We start from the raw sequence: 19033 nt of genomic DNA, 5'->3' as shown, positions 1-19033 counted from the left end.
TTCTATACAATGTATTTTTTTTTAATAGCAAAAAGTAAATTATTTTCATGACGCTAAATTATTTGATGAGGGCGGGGAAATGGAACTACCAAATAATTATATATGGCATATATAGTTATCAATAACTATAGTAGGACCACAGACTACAGACCACGGGAGGAAAGCAGAAAGATTGCAAGTATAACTACCGTATGTGGAACTCATGGATTGTCAGCAACAACAGCCCATGAATTCACTATAAATATGCATGCATCATTTGTAATTACAAATCCCCACAACTCCTTTAACTATAGCTGTCTAATTAATTAATATATTCAGACTCCCACATCAACTCTGAATAATCAGGCATGCTGGGATATCGTATTGGGTTACATGCCAAAAGCAATAACAGAGCGACCTTGGCCCGGCCATCATGAGAGAAAAAGCAACTCAACAAGAATGAGCAGCATCCAGATTTTATGCATCTCATCTATTTTACGATTAGTTATAAAAGCATTATTACTAAAAATTTTAATATCAAATAATGACCTGAATCCAAAATGAATCCAAAATCATTTTCTTTTTATTCTACTAAAAGCAATCCAATTTTTTTTTTTTTTTTAAACTTCATATTTGGGTATTTATAACATCTATAGTATAACAAATCTCATCAGGCATGTTATAAAATTGCTAGAATAGACTGCTCATCATAATATGTATAGTGTTATAAATAGCAATTACTATGTATTGATGTAGCAGATCTCATCTCATGGAACATGTTGCTACAGTAATTATAAGCCTCTAATGTTCTAAATTAACAGTACTTATAAATTTAAAAAAAAAGGAAGACACTTATCATTCTCGTATAATATATTCAACACTTGCTATTGGCTTACTATGAAAAACCTCAAAATTTCTTATTTTGAATGGTAAGAACTACTTTTTTTTCTTCTTTTTTTTCATGTTTGTTGGTGTATTTTTATATTGTTTGTACATAATCTTATCACCATATTGCAGTATGTTATTGGGTTTTTTTTGTTTTGTTTTTTTTAATTTAAATGACTAATTTTTTTTATTGTCTTGTGCAATCCTTAATTTTTTTTCTTGTTTTATTGTTTTTAAAATGCTGCTTGATTGTTCCTTGTACAGTATTATATTTCTTATTAATGTAATTCAGTTTTAACTTGACTATGAGTATGAATTTGATGAATACAATACTTGAATAACAAATCTGAACAAAAAATGATCATTTTACCTTAACATCAATCAATTTGTAATATAAAAAAATAATAATTTCTTTAGTACCAATATGTAAGCTGATATTTTAATATCCCCTGATAGAATGAGTAACAAAAAAAAGCTTATTGAATATCCTAATAACTGCTTACAAAAGCCCTTAGAATTACTAATTGTATCCGATGTTGTTGCACTGAGAATGAATACTTGACTCAAAATCAGGTGACACCCAAGGTATTAAACATTAAGTAGCCATTAGGAAAATGAAGTAAACAGACATGGATTAACTACACTTGTTCACTCCAGCTAGACCAGGGTTTAAGGTCCCTGGCTGAATAATAATTACAATGAGCACTGTCTATAATATTATTATTAGACTGGAAAATACAGTAATTTATCGAGGGTGTGTAGAAATAACCCAACAACGCAATCCTGTAATTTATACAGGGCTTCACATTACAGTAATTACTGTAGCTCCATCTGCATTTTTGTTAGGTGATTGTTGGTACTAATATGACACCTAGGCCTCTATAGAAGGGAATGTGTGTAATATGTACAGATCAAAAAACGTAATTCTATAAACCTACAAAGAACAGACTCCCCTGTTCTGTTCTTCCACCCACCTACCCTTCCATCATTTGACATCAGATTTCCCAGGGATAATAGATTGCATTCATGTGCCTGAGTTTAGCAAAGCAAGAATAACGTATTGTGTGCTAATAATGACGTATTGAATAAAATTAAAATTTTATTTTTTATCAATTAACGCACCTGTCACCACGAAAAAATGGAAATTTCAGAAAAAAATAAAATTTTTCCTTTATTTTTATTACGCCTGCTGCTTCATTGTAATCTCTAAAAATAAGGTATATTTCTTTCTAATGATATAAATTTAAAGCATATAATCACTCTATTAACTACACTGTTTACAATACCTTCACCAATAGAAATTTGTATTTATTTTTTCCTCTGTCTGGAAGTTTTTGGTAAAACCATTTGCTAAATAAGAAAACAAAATTTTACTTTTATATTTTTCCCCCCCTCCTCTGACAATCCATAAACAAATAAGTTCGCGTAACTAGGCATAAAAAGTTTCGCCATTACAAATGTTAATGATGAATAATCAACAGTTTTCTCATAATAGTTATTATGGTATTTCATAATGTAGACCCCCCCCCCAGGAAAATGGGGAGGGGGGAGACAGGCATGATCGCCGACCGGCACTCCAAAAAGCTGGTGACATCCCTGAGTACTAACTACATTGTGTAAGGTGCAACTTGTCGCAAAGTAAGTACTGTTTTACTAAACATAAAAGATGAGTTACTGTACTGGTATTTTGATAGTTGAAATTATAAGCTATACTTACGCATGAAAACATACTTTAGAGAAAATCTCCTCTACAAATACACAATCAACATTTCTTGCTGGTTTTCTTATCAATTCTGAGGAACAGGCCACTTTTGTGCCTCAAAACAATTTTAACATACATAAATCAACTCAGAACCTTTGCTAGTGCAGCGTTCTTGTCAGAAACACTGAGAAAAAATTTGACTATATTTTCCTTAATATATAGGCTAAACTTTGACCTGGCATACAACACACCCTGTTCTGTTACGACACACCACATGTGGCATAAAATAAATTTATTTGTTTTAAAATTCTTTACAATTTTTGGGGTAAATTTAATGATCATTGTACTGTTGTTATAACCAATACCTAATTTAGATTTGGATTGAAAACAAGTTAAAATGCCATGAAAGGGATAAGACATATAACATGATTTTAGCGACTAGACAGGCAAGAGTTATCAGAGCGTAAATGATTAAATTTATCGTATTTAGAATTATACCTTAGAAGAAACAATACTCACATGCATAATTTCATTTCGATCGTCTCAAAGCATAGCAACGTATAGTAGTTTGTATAGTACTACTGTAGCTACAGTACTTATAAGAATACATTATTTTTTAAAATTAGAATTTAGAATTATACCCTAGAATAAACAATACTCACATGCATAATTTCATTTCAATCATCTCAAAGCATAGCAACTTACAGAAGTCTGACCTGTATAGTGCTAGCTACAGTACTTACAAGAATGCATTATTTTTATTGTTGTTAAAAAGAGCAGCTATAACAAACTTAAAGACAAAACCAAGTTGGTTAGTTTCAGAAACTATTAATAATACTGAAAACATACTTTAAAATGATTCAATCATTTTGATTATCATGAGGAATATTATAATATTGTCTTAAAAATTTGTTTTTAATAAACTTTTATAGGTATTATACATACTATTCATGGCAACTGATCTCTGTAATTGACTGAATTCATTATATGAAAAAACCAGATCCTAATTTATTACCATATTTATTCAAAATGCCCCGGAGCATTAATATTAATTCTATTGGAGCAAAACAATAATAAAAAGGGTTGGGAATGATGTTGCTTTCATTAGATTTTTTTACAGTCATTTGGGGGAGCAGAGGGGCATTTAATTGAGGAAAAAATAAACAAATCGGGGGGGGGGGGGGGGGGGGTTTTGAGGGAGTCGTTTATTCTAAATGAGGCTCCAAAAGGTTCAAAGTGGGGTGTTTATTCAAAGAAATCAGTAATTGATTATCTGAGCATTGACGTACCTTAAAAAATATGACTGTTGTAATTATGAATTCAACATGTGTAGAACTACTACGGGAGACCTTCAGTTTTAGCTCACTGTCCTTATAAATTTATAATGTTCTTATAAAAATAGTGGCATTTACAATATAATACGTATTCAACTTTGAATGCAGCTGTGTGAAAGTGTTGGTAAGCATATATTACCGGTTTGTTGAATTATTTATTCACACAACAGTACATCGCAGCTATTTTTTGATATCGTAACATCTCAATCATCCTGTTACTTGAAATGTAAATCGTCCTTTTCATTTCACGTTTTTTTATTGATGTTTTACTCCAGACGGTTTAATTTTACCTGCATTATCTATCCTCATAGAAGGTCACCTAGAAAATAGCGCATTTCATCTGTCGTCCATCCAAATGGCCTTTTGTATTATGTGGTCAAAGCGCAGCAAAAATTGATTAGCAAACCGATGTTTGGAAGCCTGCACACAATGGCCACAATTAAAAGAATGTTGACAGGACTAGGCCCAATACATTCACAGTGATAAGCCTAGCAGAACCTGCAGCTGTTTTCAACAAGAAAGGCCTGAACGGAAACTGAAGTTTGAATGGCAAATAAGTTCTAGATTTTTTTAATGAAGCATTGTAGAGATTATTTATTTATTTGGTTTCGCAACACTGTCGCTATTGCAGTCACTACACTGTGTATCGTTCATTGATGCAATCAAAAATGCTTCTAGACTCAAACGTCAGCATAAAATGTTGGTGATAGCACGTAGCAATTTTATGGAAACCAGGCTTCAAAGGAAACACCTGTAGTACTTAGCTAGTTATTAGTGGCATTTTATTGACTAAGTTTTAAATATTTATTACATAAACTTTCACTAGCAATTTATGCTAGATTCATCAGATGCAAAATCAATAAATTAAATGCTAGTAAAGCTTGCATAGTGTAATGTTGTTGATTCAAACTTGTGTAGAGTAAAGCATTACATTATTATTAGCATGGTAGTTACTGTAGTAGTAGTAAATACCACTGGAGATAAACAAACTGGGCAGGACAAAGTAATAAACAATTTATAAACACTACTGCAATTTATACTTACTGGAATGTGTCCACCAAACTTTTTCTAAATACTGTATACATGCAATGATCATTAAATAATGGACTTTATTTATGTACTGGTAAAACCATGTTCGTAGATAATATTAATTATTATTATTAAAACTATTTATAAACAGAGCAGAGTGTGAAACACTTCCCGAATTGTGTCTACAAAACTTTTTTTTTCAAAATTAATGCAATGGTCATAGATAATGTTAATTATTAAATTACAGAGTGATAAATGATGTTAGGCTGGCCAAAACTTCATAAAATGACAATAGGGCAAGGACTAATTAAACAGGCAAATCTGGAATACTTCAAAAAATATTAATTTAATGACAAACAGTTTAAATTTAAATAGATTCCAGAAACAGGAAGGATATCAGAGGACAAGGCCATGTACTACTATCAGTATAGTACCGTAACCAAAATATTTAACAAAAAATAGGCCTTACTAATCGACATTATAGCAATTATACACTAAAGATTAATTTTTTGACAGACCCAGAAAGTGATATGTAAAATGTTTAGATTTCTGTATGTTACCAAATTTGGGTGCGTTTGCATGGTGTAGACCCCTTGTATTGTAGCTTTTTAAGCTGGGGGCCAGTTCAAACCTGTTGAGACCAGCGGCGGGGCCAACATAAATTGTGTGTTTTTATTATTTTCTATGTCACGTCAGCCCCACCCATTTTCTTTTATGGTGGTAAATTCTAAATATAAGGGGCTAGTGAAGAACTTTCACAAATAGGGGGGACAATACCACCTAAGCTCTTGAAAAACAATGCTAGAGTAGTGGTGCCTAGGTCAAAAAAATAAATTTAAAAGAAAAAAAAAAAATTCTGAAAAAATCAGCCAGAAGATGATTTATTTTTAGCAATGTTTTGCGGGCCAGATCAATATTTTTGGCGGGCCGGAGTTGGGGTTTAATACCGGGGGTGTAGACCATAAATGTATTCATACATTTTATGATAATATTTTTGTCATCATTAATTAATCAATACTTCTCACTTAAAAATTGTATCATGGAAAAGGCTTACTCATTGACGGTGCTCTTTATTGGTCAGGCATGCTTCTGAAGAACTGGATTCATCAATTACAAGGATGGAAGTCATTTTATTAGGTTAGGTACAGACCTAAATTTTCCTTCATTGCAGGACTTTTAAGACTAGAAGCTAAGCACCCTGACGGCTGATCAATAAACATAAGATTCTTAATTAGAATTTCCACAATAAGGCGAGACTATTTTTATACCTTGTTTAGTGAACCTGCCGACTGTAAATATGGATGATTTCGAATAAAAATTAAATTAAATTTTTGGCCAATTACCGCACCCGCCGCCATGAAAAAGTGGAAATTTCAGACAAAATTTTTTTTTTATTATTACGCCCTCCACTGCCTTGAATCTCCAAAGATAAGATGTATATTTCTTCCTAATCATATAAATTTAAAGCATTTAACCATCCTATTTTACATTTACCAATAAAATTTTTAGATTTTGCCAAAATTATTTGTTTTCTGAGAACTGAATGGTTTAAAAATATAGTCCCATCCCTCATCTAATGCAATTAATAGAAGCACAAGTTAAAATTATGTAATTTTATATATACTTCTAAGAATTATTGAACTAGGTGGTTGGGTTTGCATTTGTAATTAGGTTTTTCTTTTGTATGTGTTGATGTGATGTGTTATTGCATTTTAGATTGTATTTAATTCTTGTTTTACCCTTTTCTGTACAAAATTCTACAATTTAGCATTTTGCTGCAAATTTCTTTTTAAATGAAGTAACTTTTCTGAATATAGATAAATACCTATTATTAAATTATACTTTTTGTTTAAGTATTATAATTCAAAAACTATGTAGTAATTATTCAACCAAAAGTTCTATGATGAAGTAATTGCATACTGTAAGAAGATACACAGGCATGTATTACTGTATACTATAGGAGAAAGCTAATTATTTTCCATTCAAATACAAAAGCCATATAGCTGTATGGGTGTCAAACCCTAGTAACAATGAATTAGCACATTATTGTTCTCTTTGGCATGTACTAATTCAAAATAAGGCCACTAATTACAAGTTTAGTCAACCCTCATCAACGAAAAACACTATTAACCATGCATCTTTAGTAATTAGCTAACATAAGAACAGAGGCCAGACTGAACCTTAATCACCATTTAATAATGTGACTAAAGGATTGTTAGTATTCCGATGTTACTGAATTATTAGTGAGACTTGCTTTAAATGTTCAACATTTCACATAAAAAAGCTATTCTTCTGCCTGATGAAGACATATCAATTTGCCAGCATAAAGCGGTGTCCACACTATCACATTTTCTTTGACAGAAAAACTGTTGTATGCCCATATATGGTCATTCTTTGCCTATATATGGTGATGATGTGATGTCATCATGACCATATTTAGGCATGTCACATGTTTTTGTCAAATAAAATTTGATAGTCTGGACAGGACCTTAGAAATAGATACTTTATTGTCACATCAATAAAAATGCGAAAATTGGTTAAACGGTTGTTGTATGCCCATATATAGTCATTATGTGCCTATATATGGTAAATGAATGTCATCATGGCTATATTTTCAGGCATGCAACATGTTTTCGTCGAATAAAATATGATATGTCTGCACAAGGCTTACTGTAAGAACTTAAATCCATGTAAACACATTTAGTACCATAAGTAAAAGCTTGGGAAGATGCGATATTATTATATTAGCTTATTCCAATATTAACCATCGATAAAATGCACAATGCAGTCAATCATATAAAGCCAAATTAAAAAAAAATGATTTTGTTGACCGACCTAAAATGTATGAAATTGAGGATCAGCATTTTAGTTTTTTTATTTATTTTTTATTTTTGACTACCTCGTACTTGTACAACAAAAATATTTTCTATGAGCTAAAAAGACTGGAATAGGCTTGCTGGATAGCAGGGCGATGTTACAGTGTTATGTGATCGTTTGCTCTCCAATATATATTCATGAATGGTCTTTGTTGTATTTTTGGGTATTTTCTACTTTTTAGGCTTAAACACATTATTGGTTTAAAAAAAAATCCCTACCGACCTACTCATTTTTTAGATTTTCCCAAAACGTGGCCATCGCAAGTTTTTTTTCTTTTTTCTTTATTGGCCTAGTGTAATCTCAGGGCAGAGATGAATGAATATTTTAACAATGTTTTCTCTTTGCATTTCATTGGGCACACAGTGTATTAAGTAGAATAACTTGCAGTTTGGTTGCTTATTATGTAGATAAAAAAATAAATAAATATATAATATCAGTAAATAAAAATATCTTAATTCAAATGTATCTTAAATCCCTGTAAAATTGAAAAAAAATTTTTTAAAAATTTAAAAAAAAAAGAGAAATGCATTTAAATATTTTTGATTCAGGTTATTTTATAATTGTTTTGTTTCAATTTGTAATGGTGCCTTTTAGACGTACCATTTTGTTTCATAATAGAATTGTTCATTTCCTGTATATTCATTGTAAATGCTCTCATTTTAGCCATACTTCCTGAATATTTTTGTCCTTTTTATAAATAAAATAAACTAATAATATACTGGAGACGCTATTGGTTTTATTGATACAGAACTAAAGTATATATTTTCTAATCAAAGAATTATTATGTTTACAATGTGTATAAAATTGTTTATTTATCATGGAATTTCTGTGTGTACCTTATTTCAAAATTGTATTAAAAACTACAATGAGTCTTGACTGCATTTTCCCCTAAAATGACATTTAATAATGTAGGCCTATAATTTTTTATTCACATTCTTTTTCTGGCAAGATTTCTTTCTGAGCCGCAAAAATTCCACCTTAGCTTTTTAATACTTAATGGCGATTTCTTTTTCCGAAGACATTTTGAGGAGTAGAAGACGGTATTAAAAGCATTTACATAATGACTATGACCGTGGCATGGAGACTTTTAATGGATGTTTCATCGCAATGAGCTGTCCTATTTAATCACATGGACATTTCTGCCACTAATGGCCACACCACCTAGCAACCGTAATGGATTCCAAGATCTTGAGAAAGCTTGCTGGAACGAAGTATACAGTAGTATAATTGGTAATGGCAGTCAATATAAACCATTGGAAAACTGCTTTATCTGTGTACAATATTTTTGTAACCAAGTAATTCCAATCTTATAGAAAAATCATACATAGTAGTATTATAACAATTTGATAAAATAACGCATTGTTAAGGTTACATAATTCAATTTGATGAATATGTTACTTTGTTATGTTAAAAATTGTTGCCATATTGTGTAATCAATAAGAAAATTTAAACTAATCAGCCATATTATTAATTATTAATATAAACAAACAAAAACAAAATTGATACTAACTTCAATTCACATTTACATTTTTTTTAAACAGAATATTTTCAGCCATTTTCTCCTTCCAAATATTGTAATTTTGAGGTGTAATATTTAAAACTTTCTCAAAGCAAAACACCCAGAAAATTCTACACTAATGTAATCATTCTCAAGCATTCAGTGTCCATTATCAGATATTTAGGCCTGCAATATGCCTAGTGGATTATGCATTATCTGATCATCTTAATGACAAGAAAAGAAGCATTGTCTACTCATTTTTTCAAAAAACCAAATGAAAAATATGGTTGATTTTATTTTACCTTCCTGTATAGTAGTGTAATAATATGCTTAATTTACTATATTTATTTTTTGCTGGCACTAGCTGGTAGCCAAAAATAGTAAATATGAAACAGGCAGATACTGTATTATAAATCTCATTAATTTTATGCCACAAATTTACAACAAACACTATAATAAAATATAATAAACAAATAAATATTCTATTTTATATTTCTGGATTTTTTTTCTTATTTACTGTAATTATTCATTTATTCAAGTTCATCCATTCAAATATTTAATAATCATTACATAATAATGATTTTTAAAATTTAATATTAAATCAATATTTAATAGTTATTTATTTTTATTATTATTTGAAGATTAAAAAAGACATTAATACAAGCCTTATTTTACAATAATTACAAGTAGTTACATAATTTACAATAAATTTTAGAACATTTTTTTTAAAATGATATTTTATTACGATTTTTAAAAATTTATATGGCAAACAAAATTTGGATGGAAAAAGAGCAACTCAACAAAATTTCCAAAAAAACATACTGGTAATTAAAGGATCTCATATATTAGGCCAAATAGAACTAAGGGCACATTGAAAAAAATTATTAGGTTATCAATTTTTTTTTTTTTAATTGATGAGGGAGGGACTGTTTATATTTGGTCTGTAATAGTAAATATTGTATAAAAACTGGCTTAATTTTATAGTTTTTTAAAGAAATTGTACTGGAAGTCCAGAATTGCATTGTTATTTTTATACTGTTGAAATAATTGATGTGGCAAATTTTTTTTTTTATTCCCGCGTCAATATTTTCCGATTTTTTGACGCAGGTGGGAGTGAAAATCTAATAAATTTTTCTATTTGCCCAAATATTTGGTTTTTTTCATGTCCGAATTGGAAATTAATTTTTTGTGAGGATTACTGTTTGATATTTACTATCCTATGTAGTTAACAGGCTGGTAAATAATATAATTTTTTTAAAGTAAAAAAATTACAATGAATATTTGTAATGTATTCTGCCATTTAGACTTCAACAACAATTATTCTTATCTTCATTACTGTTTGTTTTTTCCTTATTTGGCCTTTATAAAATATTGATAAAATGCTTTATTGTTTCATTCATAAGGTAGTCCACTACTTCAGAAGAATTATTACTTACAGTAGGTGTATTGTTTGTTTTTGTGAATAACTAATCAAATGACATGCAGTTTTCACAAGAAATTTATATTCAATGAAAAATAATATCGATGCTGCTGCAGATACTAAGGCGAGAGTTTTTTTATTCCTTGTTTCACGTATGTATTTTTTTTCAAGATCATTGGAGGAGGGCAGAATAAAAACAGCAATAAAATTGTGTTTTCTTATTTAGCAAATAGTTTGCAAAACACATCTAGACAGGGGAGAAAATAAAAATAAAATTTTATAGGTGAACGTAAAAAAGGATGGTTAAATGCTTCAAATTTATAAAATTAGGAAGAAATATAAATATCCTATCTTTGGAGATTTCAAGGCAGCTGAGGGCATAATAAAAATAAAGATAAACTTCTATTTTTTTCTGAAATTTCCACTTTTAAAATGATGTTTAAATGCATTTTAAGGTTTAACTACTTCCACTAGTAAAACCAGGCTGTCTCTGTAAGATCATTACAAAACCTCCTCTGATCTCATACCATTAATTATAAGTTTAGCTCACAAACATTATTTTGCTTCTAATGAGGTTTTCCTGGCTTAGATTCAAATAAGCTTAGACCTAGCCTAGACTGGCTATTTTCTATTATAAGCATGCATGCTGTACAGCTAAGCCTCTTGATTTTTATTGTATTCAATTCAATATTTCCTTCTAAATTTCAGACTGTTTTCATTTACTGTAGATAGTAGAAGTAACATAACAAATTACAAGGTATTAATTAATGATTGAAAAATGAAGATAAATAACATCTCATAGGCCCTACACTTAAGATGGCCTAGGCCCTAGCCCTAGTTGAATATGTATTATACTTCTTGAGCATGAAAATACAAACCCTAAAAAATGAATTTAAATCTGTAGGCCCTCGTCAGAAACGGTGAAAATAATGAATAGAATTATATCAACGATTGGGGGTAACAAACCTCTGATTAATAAAAAAAAAAAAATCAGCTCTTGAAAACGTTTGTTAAATGTTCATTAATTTGGTGGAAGAGAGAGTAAACTGTAATGTCAAAAAATAGAGTATACACAACAGTTAGGCTCTGGACAGTAGTAGTATTGAAAAGCTCAAGCGTGACTCGGTAGCACTGCAGGCAGCGTGGATCGTCGTATTCCATCACACACGTTCGCCTACAGCCCGTAGCTCTCACCCGAAATTTCTATCCGACATACTCACCTTTTAAATTGTTCTTTCACCTTATCTTCCCGTATATTATCCGGTAAATTTCCAACCCAAAGATGTCTGGTTTCCCGCACCATTGCGGCAATATGTTAGACTGCTCATAAAGCCTGTATTATTCAACTAAAACAGTGTAAATTCCTAGCAACATTGCTCGATCACTTTTCTGTACCTCGCCATTGAAGCAATACTAGATCTGTGTGAAGTGAGGGTTGATCACTGACGTCATGTGCGATATGAAAATCGCGGTGTGGTGTGTACGCTACGTTGGACGTGTTGCATGGCAAGAAAACAGGGAACAATGTGTTGTTTGCTCGCTTTGCAAACATGCATGCCGGGAAAACGTTCATTATCATTAATTTTTTCCCCATATTATTATTTTTTCATTCATGCATAATTTATTTTCCGTATTTATAATTGTGTGTTGCTTTCTATCGTTGTTACTATTTTTAACGCAATCAATTTGATCTTCAATTGACAATATACGTAGACCTACTTGGGACGTAGTCCTAGATTTCAGTTGTAGACCTATAGCTACTGTAAATGACGATGGAAGATGACAGCTATGTTTCTATCAATATTCATAAATCAAAGATATAACCACGGATAATATTGGCATGTTGTGATGATGACGATATATTTTTATTGAAACCATAATATATTTCAAGTTCTACCAAGCTAATAATCAATTTGACGTTATAATAACGTTATAATAACTACGTTACAGTTTGATGTTCAAAAAGGGGTTTTTAATTAAAAAAAAAAAAAAAAAAAAAAAAAAACATATGTAATTAGGCCAGATAACGAAATTTGTTCAAAAATGTGCTCAAAACATTTTTTTTTTTAACCATAAATGTGTATAACGTGATTTCTAACTCTAACTACATAACGTTGGCGTTGTAAAGAAGTCACACGTTAACAACGTTTCGTGATTGTGTACTGTGGGCGGATGATCTGTGTTGCTTGTTACGTATCCTGTATAGCTTTATGGCTATAACATTTCTTCATGACCATAGCAGCTTCTATCCTGTCCAATTGGTGCTAAAGTTATGAAGAACCATCAAAAATATTTGAGAAAGACAGGGTTCACATCGTCCTTCTGGTGTATTTAGAAAGGACGTGGCCAGAAAAAAAAAGTGGCACAGAAAACGGTCACTATTTCTCCCTTCCCACTGCTGCAAAATGCACGAAATTACTTCATACCACATCCACAGATAGCTCCCTTTACCCGTGTCAGTGTCAACAGGCCTAGTACTCACAGTCTCATAAGCCACACCCTCGTCTTTTAACTGATGTGCGCGTACTGTTTAGTAACTGTAGTAATTTCGCATCATGTTATCAATATACTGAGAGTTTCATTACTAAGAAAACTGCACCACACCCAACCCATCAAAAACGTTATCATTGCGAACGTGGTAGCGGCCGGATTATGTCAAAAAATAACGTTAACATAGCGCGTTGCCGTAACGTTTCAACGTTATTCAGAATTACGTTATAAATGCGTATAAGATAGTATAGGCCTACATAACCTACTCCAAGTATCGAAATGCACGCCATCGTGTCGGGATTCAATATTTCGACATTAATTATGTCATCATCATGCGTATTGTTCTACTTGTTTATAGGTACCAAACTGCCAAGTAAGAAATGTAATTTTTTTTAGCAGAGTAACTGATCATATCATAACGTTAGTTGGATAGGATAGATATCACGCACGAATTTAATAGAGTTTAGGATTTTTACCATGTTAATATGTAAATTCTAAAGTTATGGTTTTATTAAATACTTTTATTTATAATTTTAAGTTGAGTCTGGCGCTGTTTTCAGTTCCTCATTTGTATTTTATTATATTGGATGACCAGATTTATGATCTGCTTAGTTTACTTTTTTAAACCGAGTCTGCATCCTAATGAATTAATCTATTAGTTCAGTGTAACAATTTACAAAACAAATATAAATGAAAGGAAGTGAGCCACACGCAATACCTAACATCATAAGTTAGCTATAAATAGGCCTTTTTATTTATTTAACCACGAGATAAAAGTCATATGACTTACTAATTTCTCATGACGCAATATAATTATTCAAATCTCTAAGTTATTTACAATTAAATGGCTGGATGCTCACACTGTGCCAGGGGTTCTGATGCATACGTCATCAAAAACATTTCACAGCAAACACCCGTTTATGTCTCAGGTATTGTTATAATATTCGCGAACGCCGTTTGTGTTTAGGTATCTAAAAAAACAGCGTTAACGACAACTTGAAAAATTACCATTCCCGTTACCATTGGCGTTGTTATAAATTACGTAGGCATATTTATGGTTCTAAAAAAATTAACACCAAATTGAAACGTTATACTGCACAATTAGCTGGGTTCTTGTTTACAAATAATCTGAAAGATAAAATTTAGAATTTTTTTTTTTATTTTTTTATATCGAATACTGGTGATTGGAGCTACTGTATTACATTTGAGTAAAGTTCTGACATGCTCCCCTATAAGAGACTGCGTGCTTCTAATTTATACTGGTGTTTTGTTATACTATCCTCGTATGTTTAATTATTTGTACTGCATTGCACTAATAATAATTTGGATTCAAATATACATCATTATTTTGTTTATTTGTTAACATCAATGACATCATCTTCAGCTTTAACTCCTCAAGAATTAAAAGAATATATTTCATTTTTTCGACACTGCAAAACGGCTGAAAATACAATTAAAAATCTACATTTTCAATTTTATTTTAACACAACCAACAAAACAAGTACAAAAAAGCGAAAATATTTGAATAATTAAGTCATTTTATTCCCACTGTTAGGTCTAAATTATAATGACCATATTTGGTCATATTATGAAACAAAAGATATGGTTAATGGTCTTGATATAATATGCCAATGTTATTGACAGAACTTCCCTTCGCCATTTTAAAAATATCAACATCGCTTCGAAGATCCATTACAATCATAAATTACTACATTTAAAATAGGCCTATACGACCTTTTTACCTTTAAATTGTTAATTATTATTACCAACAATGCATAATTCAAGATTACAGTTCGACATCAATAATTATCATTCTAACAGATTAAACAACCACAAGCGATTTATAAATTATTCACCACATTCTAGGTTGGCCTACAACAATATGACACCGATACACACTGTAGGGTTTTTTTTTTGCCATCCATCATCTTGCTTTTGCAAAATGTACCGTACAAAATTTCCCAATAACAAAAAAACAGTATCCTATAGACCTATTGTTTGTTTATTCATATTATAATAAGCTACTATAATATTGAATAGTTTTCGCTTTGATAACAAAACGATTTTCAATATTGTCAGAAAGACCCTGGCATAAAACAATTATTATAAGTAAAATAGCCAACGCCCGTATTGATGATAATAATCCGTTTATAAACGTTCATAACCAAGCCAACAGCATTTCTTGTATTAACATCCAATGGCTTGCGCTTACGAGTTGAGTATAATTCCAAGACATTTTGAAATTAATGATTTAGCAAATTTGATTTGTCTCGAAAAACAAAACAAAAATCTGTTGACAATGAAATTATCATATTTTTAGAGGTGACGGTGTATAAATGATCGTAAGTGAAATTGTTCATATTGTTTCGGATATAATATGTGAATCCCAACCAATAATTATTTACTATTTATAATGTATATTTCCACTGATTTGAAACTCATATAGTTGTCGACGTGGCAAATTTGAGTGAACGCTCCGTATCTTGATTATAATTCTCAACAATAATTCTCGGATATATCTCTCACGCAATCTATCACTTGATAGGTAAAAAACATGGCCTCCCGCAAAAAGGATAGCGATGAATTTAAGAGACTATTTTATTTCCAAGGTTTCTACGGTCAACTCAGTCTTAGCAACTGAAACAATCTTTGAATAATAAGAAAATATACTCCACAATAGTATAAACCAACAAAACACAGATAATTGGTAAGATATAAGTTATCCGAATCTAGAAAAATACGCCATCGTAAGAACGTCTTTCTAACAGAGATTAACAAAGGGAGGGGTTCGAAAAGGAAGGAAATTGATACAGCCGCCGTAGAGGGCGATGTGACACTTTTTATAACAAGAGATTAAGTTTTTGGTGGCAGTATTGACAAAGAACGTCAGAAGATGTTTCGCAGAGAAAGAAATTGTCAGAGATTTAAATTAGAAAAAGTATAAGTAAGCGTATTAGGCTCGTAACATCCCAGGCGGTGGTGCAAGTACTTGCCCTGCGGGGGAAGCGAATCGCTGAGAGGCTGGTGAGATATAGGGGGAAAAGCACCAGTAATACTAATCTGTAACAATTACATAATCCTTGTCACCAAACTTTTTCGGTTCGACACATCTTTAAGTTGCGTCCACACTATCAAATTCTATGTGACAAAAAACTGTGATATGTCCATATTTGGGTGTAATATGACATCATCATGCCCATATACGGGCACATCACACAAATTCATCACATAATTTGACAGTGTGGATGATCATTGGTGTTATAATGCCTGTTGTAATTCTTTTATATTTTCTTTTTTATGTTGAGTTCTTTTTCCATTCTTTCAATGTTGTTAAGTCTTCCAATCTCCGTATTCTTGTTTGTCAAGATTCAATCAGTGGCGGATTTAACTCCTGTCTAACGGTCGGTCGCAGACCAATACGCCTTTAGGTTTAATATCTTGCCTTTGTTAGAAGGAAAAGATGAATAAATAATATTTAACTGTATCCATATAATATGCATTTGAAGTGCTCAAAAATAGTATTGAATACACAAGGGTCGAAACACGAGTATTCCAAGCGCCCCCCCCCCCCCAGTGTTCAGAGTTTAGTTACTGGACCATTAACCATTTGGTTCCCAGTCTTCCACTGGATTCAATTACACTTTTATCCGATCACCAATTTGTCATTTAACTGCCTTATCAATCATGTTCACATGTATTTTCAAATTACAGGGCTCTCTCTAATTACAGACCGCTCCAATTAAAGACCACTTTTCTGTGGTCCCAAATTAAAAGTTTTTTATCTTTACTATTCTAATTAGAGACCAAAGCTGTTAAAGACCATGGACACCCCAGTCTGCTCCTTTAATTGGAGGGAGGCCTGCATTAGAATCAATTATTAAATGACAGGCCTTTACATAAATGACAAAACTACAGTTTGTTTTCTGGTAGGTGAATTTCATTGTGAATAAGAAGTTGACTATGGAGTAATATACAGTACATTAAATTAAATGTAAGGAAAAAAATTGTTCACCGCAATGACCATCAACGAATAATAATAAGAAATCTACAGTATTTTCCTGTTTTTCTTTATTTAATATTATGTTACAAATTGATGAAAACTGACAATTTGTGATATACAGTTAAACTTGCCTAACTCAAATACTTATTTTACATGCCAAATTGTTGCGTTTTCCATTAATTAACAATCTGTAAGTCGAATTTTATCTAAGTCGAACAATTTTTCACTGGCATTTTGGATTTGACTCAGGCAAGTTCAACTGTAGTCCCTGTATCCATAACTGGAGCTACAAGATTTTTATACGCTATGGAGCTGTCCTCGACAGCGCTATAAAGCTTGGTTTTTATGGAATCGCTACACAGTCGCTACAGCGTTTTCACTGCAATCCTTGCACTGCGTAGCTGTCCCCCACGCAATCAGAAATGCTCCCCTATTCAACTGACCAATCAGCGTTGCGTCGCCGAAGGAGTCGGCGATAGTGTGTATCAATTCTTATGAAAACCAGGTTTAAGTCTAATTTAGTATTATTACTTTCTATGAAAAATTTCTTTTAAGAAGTAAATTACTCCAGTTGGTTTATCCAATGAAATTGACACAGTACGTAAGACAATATCAATTACACTTATTTTTGTTTGGTCAGCTTAGAAATATTCCGACAGTGGAAATAGGGAAACTGTGACCAAATAAGGAAGCCACTGCTACAAGTTAAACACAGGTATCTGAAATCACCAAGGAATGCAATAATATATGTCAGGTCCTCTGAGGCAGCTCATACAACCCACAAGCATAGTCGCAAAAAAAAAAACCTTAAAAGAGGATTTTGACTTATCAGTAAATTGATATCAGGACATCAAAAATAAAGCACTTGGGTAAGTACAGTAAAATCCCCATTAAGGAGACACCATAGGACCAAAATATGTCCCCTTAATAGGGTGTCCCCTGGATAGGGGTTGGCTGTAGTGTTAAGATATACTTCCCCCATTTCGTGGCTGCAAATATGTCCTCTTAATAGGGGTGTCCAAATAATAGGGGTTTCCCATAATGGGTGGTGTCCCCAAAATGGAGGTGTCCCCACAATGGGGGTGTCCCAATTATAGGGGTGTCCCCTTAATAGGAGTGTCAGCTTAATAGCAGTGTCCCAGAGGGGGTTCTACTGTAAACGGTATTCTCTGTGTTAACAGAAAGGAATTTCAGTAAAATTTATCCCATTTTCAACAGAAAAAAACCAGTGAAGATCGCTTGCAGCATTAGGTAACAAGTTACGTGCTTCCACCAAGCAACCACTGTACTTGGTGTGCCTGAGGTATGTATGTTCAAAATGCTTGCCAAAGTGGTCATCCAAGTTCTTAATTGAGATATCTCCAAATTGTGCAGACTATCCAGATGATCCTGCCATCCATAACCCTTATTGAGAACAAAGAGATTTTTTTATCTCCAGTCTTTTTGATACAATATGATGTTGGAATTCACTAGGCTTGGTTCATCTTTGGAATGGTGGTCTCATTCTAGGCTGCATCGGTGTCCTCATCAGCGGAGGCCTAGGCCCAGGTGGGGCACCACCTGTGAACAATTTTGATATTTTCATTAATACAACAAAAATACTGTAATTATATCTCTAGGAAATTAGCACAGCAAAAAAAAAAAATATTATCATAATAAATATACACGATCTAAAATGTAATCACATAATGAGCAACTGTACATATATGCTACTAAATTAACTACAATAAAGTATGTCTAATCCCATTAAAAACTTTTATATTATTATTAATTTGATATATATATATATATATATATATATATATATATATCTATATAT

General features: G+C 31.8%; 2 protein-coding genes across 2 annotated transcripts in view; both read right to left on the bottom strand.

The window, feature by feature from the left end:
- LOC117109421 overlaps positions 1-12228 on the bottom strand; it is a 67585-nt gene extending 55357 nt beyond the window's left edge. The window contains exon 1 of the mRNA XM_033251771.1: positions 11945-12228. Within this exon, the coding sequence (XP_033107662.1) occupies positions 11945-12027 (83 nt within the window). The 5' untranslated portion in view covers positions 12028-12228. The remainder of the gene's footprint in view (positions 1-11944) is intronic.
- Positions 12229-17353: 5125 nt separating this feature from the next.
- Positions 17354-19033, bottom strand: part of LOC117109423 (splicing factor 3B subunit 4-like) — a gene marked incomplete in the record, with an annotated part of 6519 nt that continues 4839 nt past the window's right edge. Inside the window, 1 exon segment of the mRNA XM_033251775.1 lies at positions 17354-18774. Coding sequence (XP_033107666.1) covers positions 18695-18774 — 80 coding nt within the window.

Source organism: Anneissia japonica, unplaced genomic scaffold (genome assembly GCF_011630105.1).
Source record: "Anneissia japonica isolate Jap-2015-1 unplaced genomic scaffold, ASM1163010v1 scaffold287719_len1884721_cov185, whole genome shotgun sequence".
NCBI lineage: Eukaryota > Metazoa > Echinodermata > Crinoidea > Comatulida > Comatulidae > Anneissia > Anneissia japonica.
This window is presented reverse-complemented; position numbering and strand designations above follow the sequence as displayed.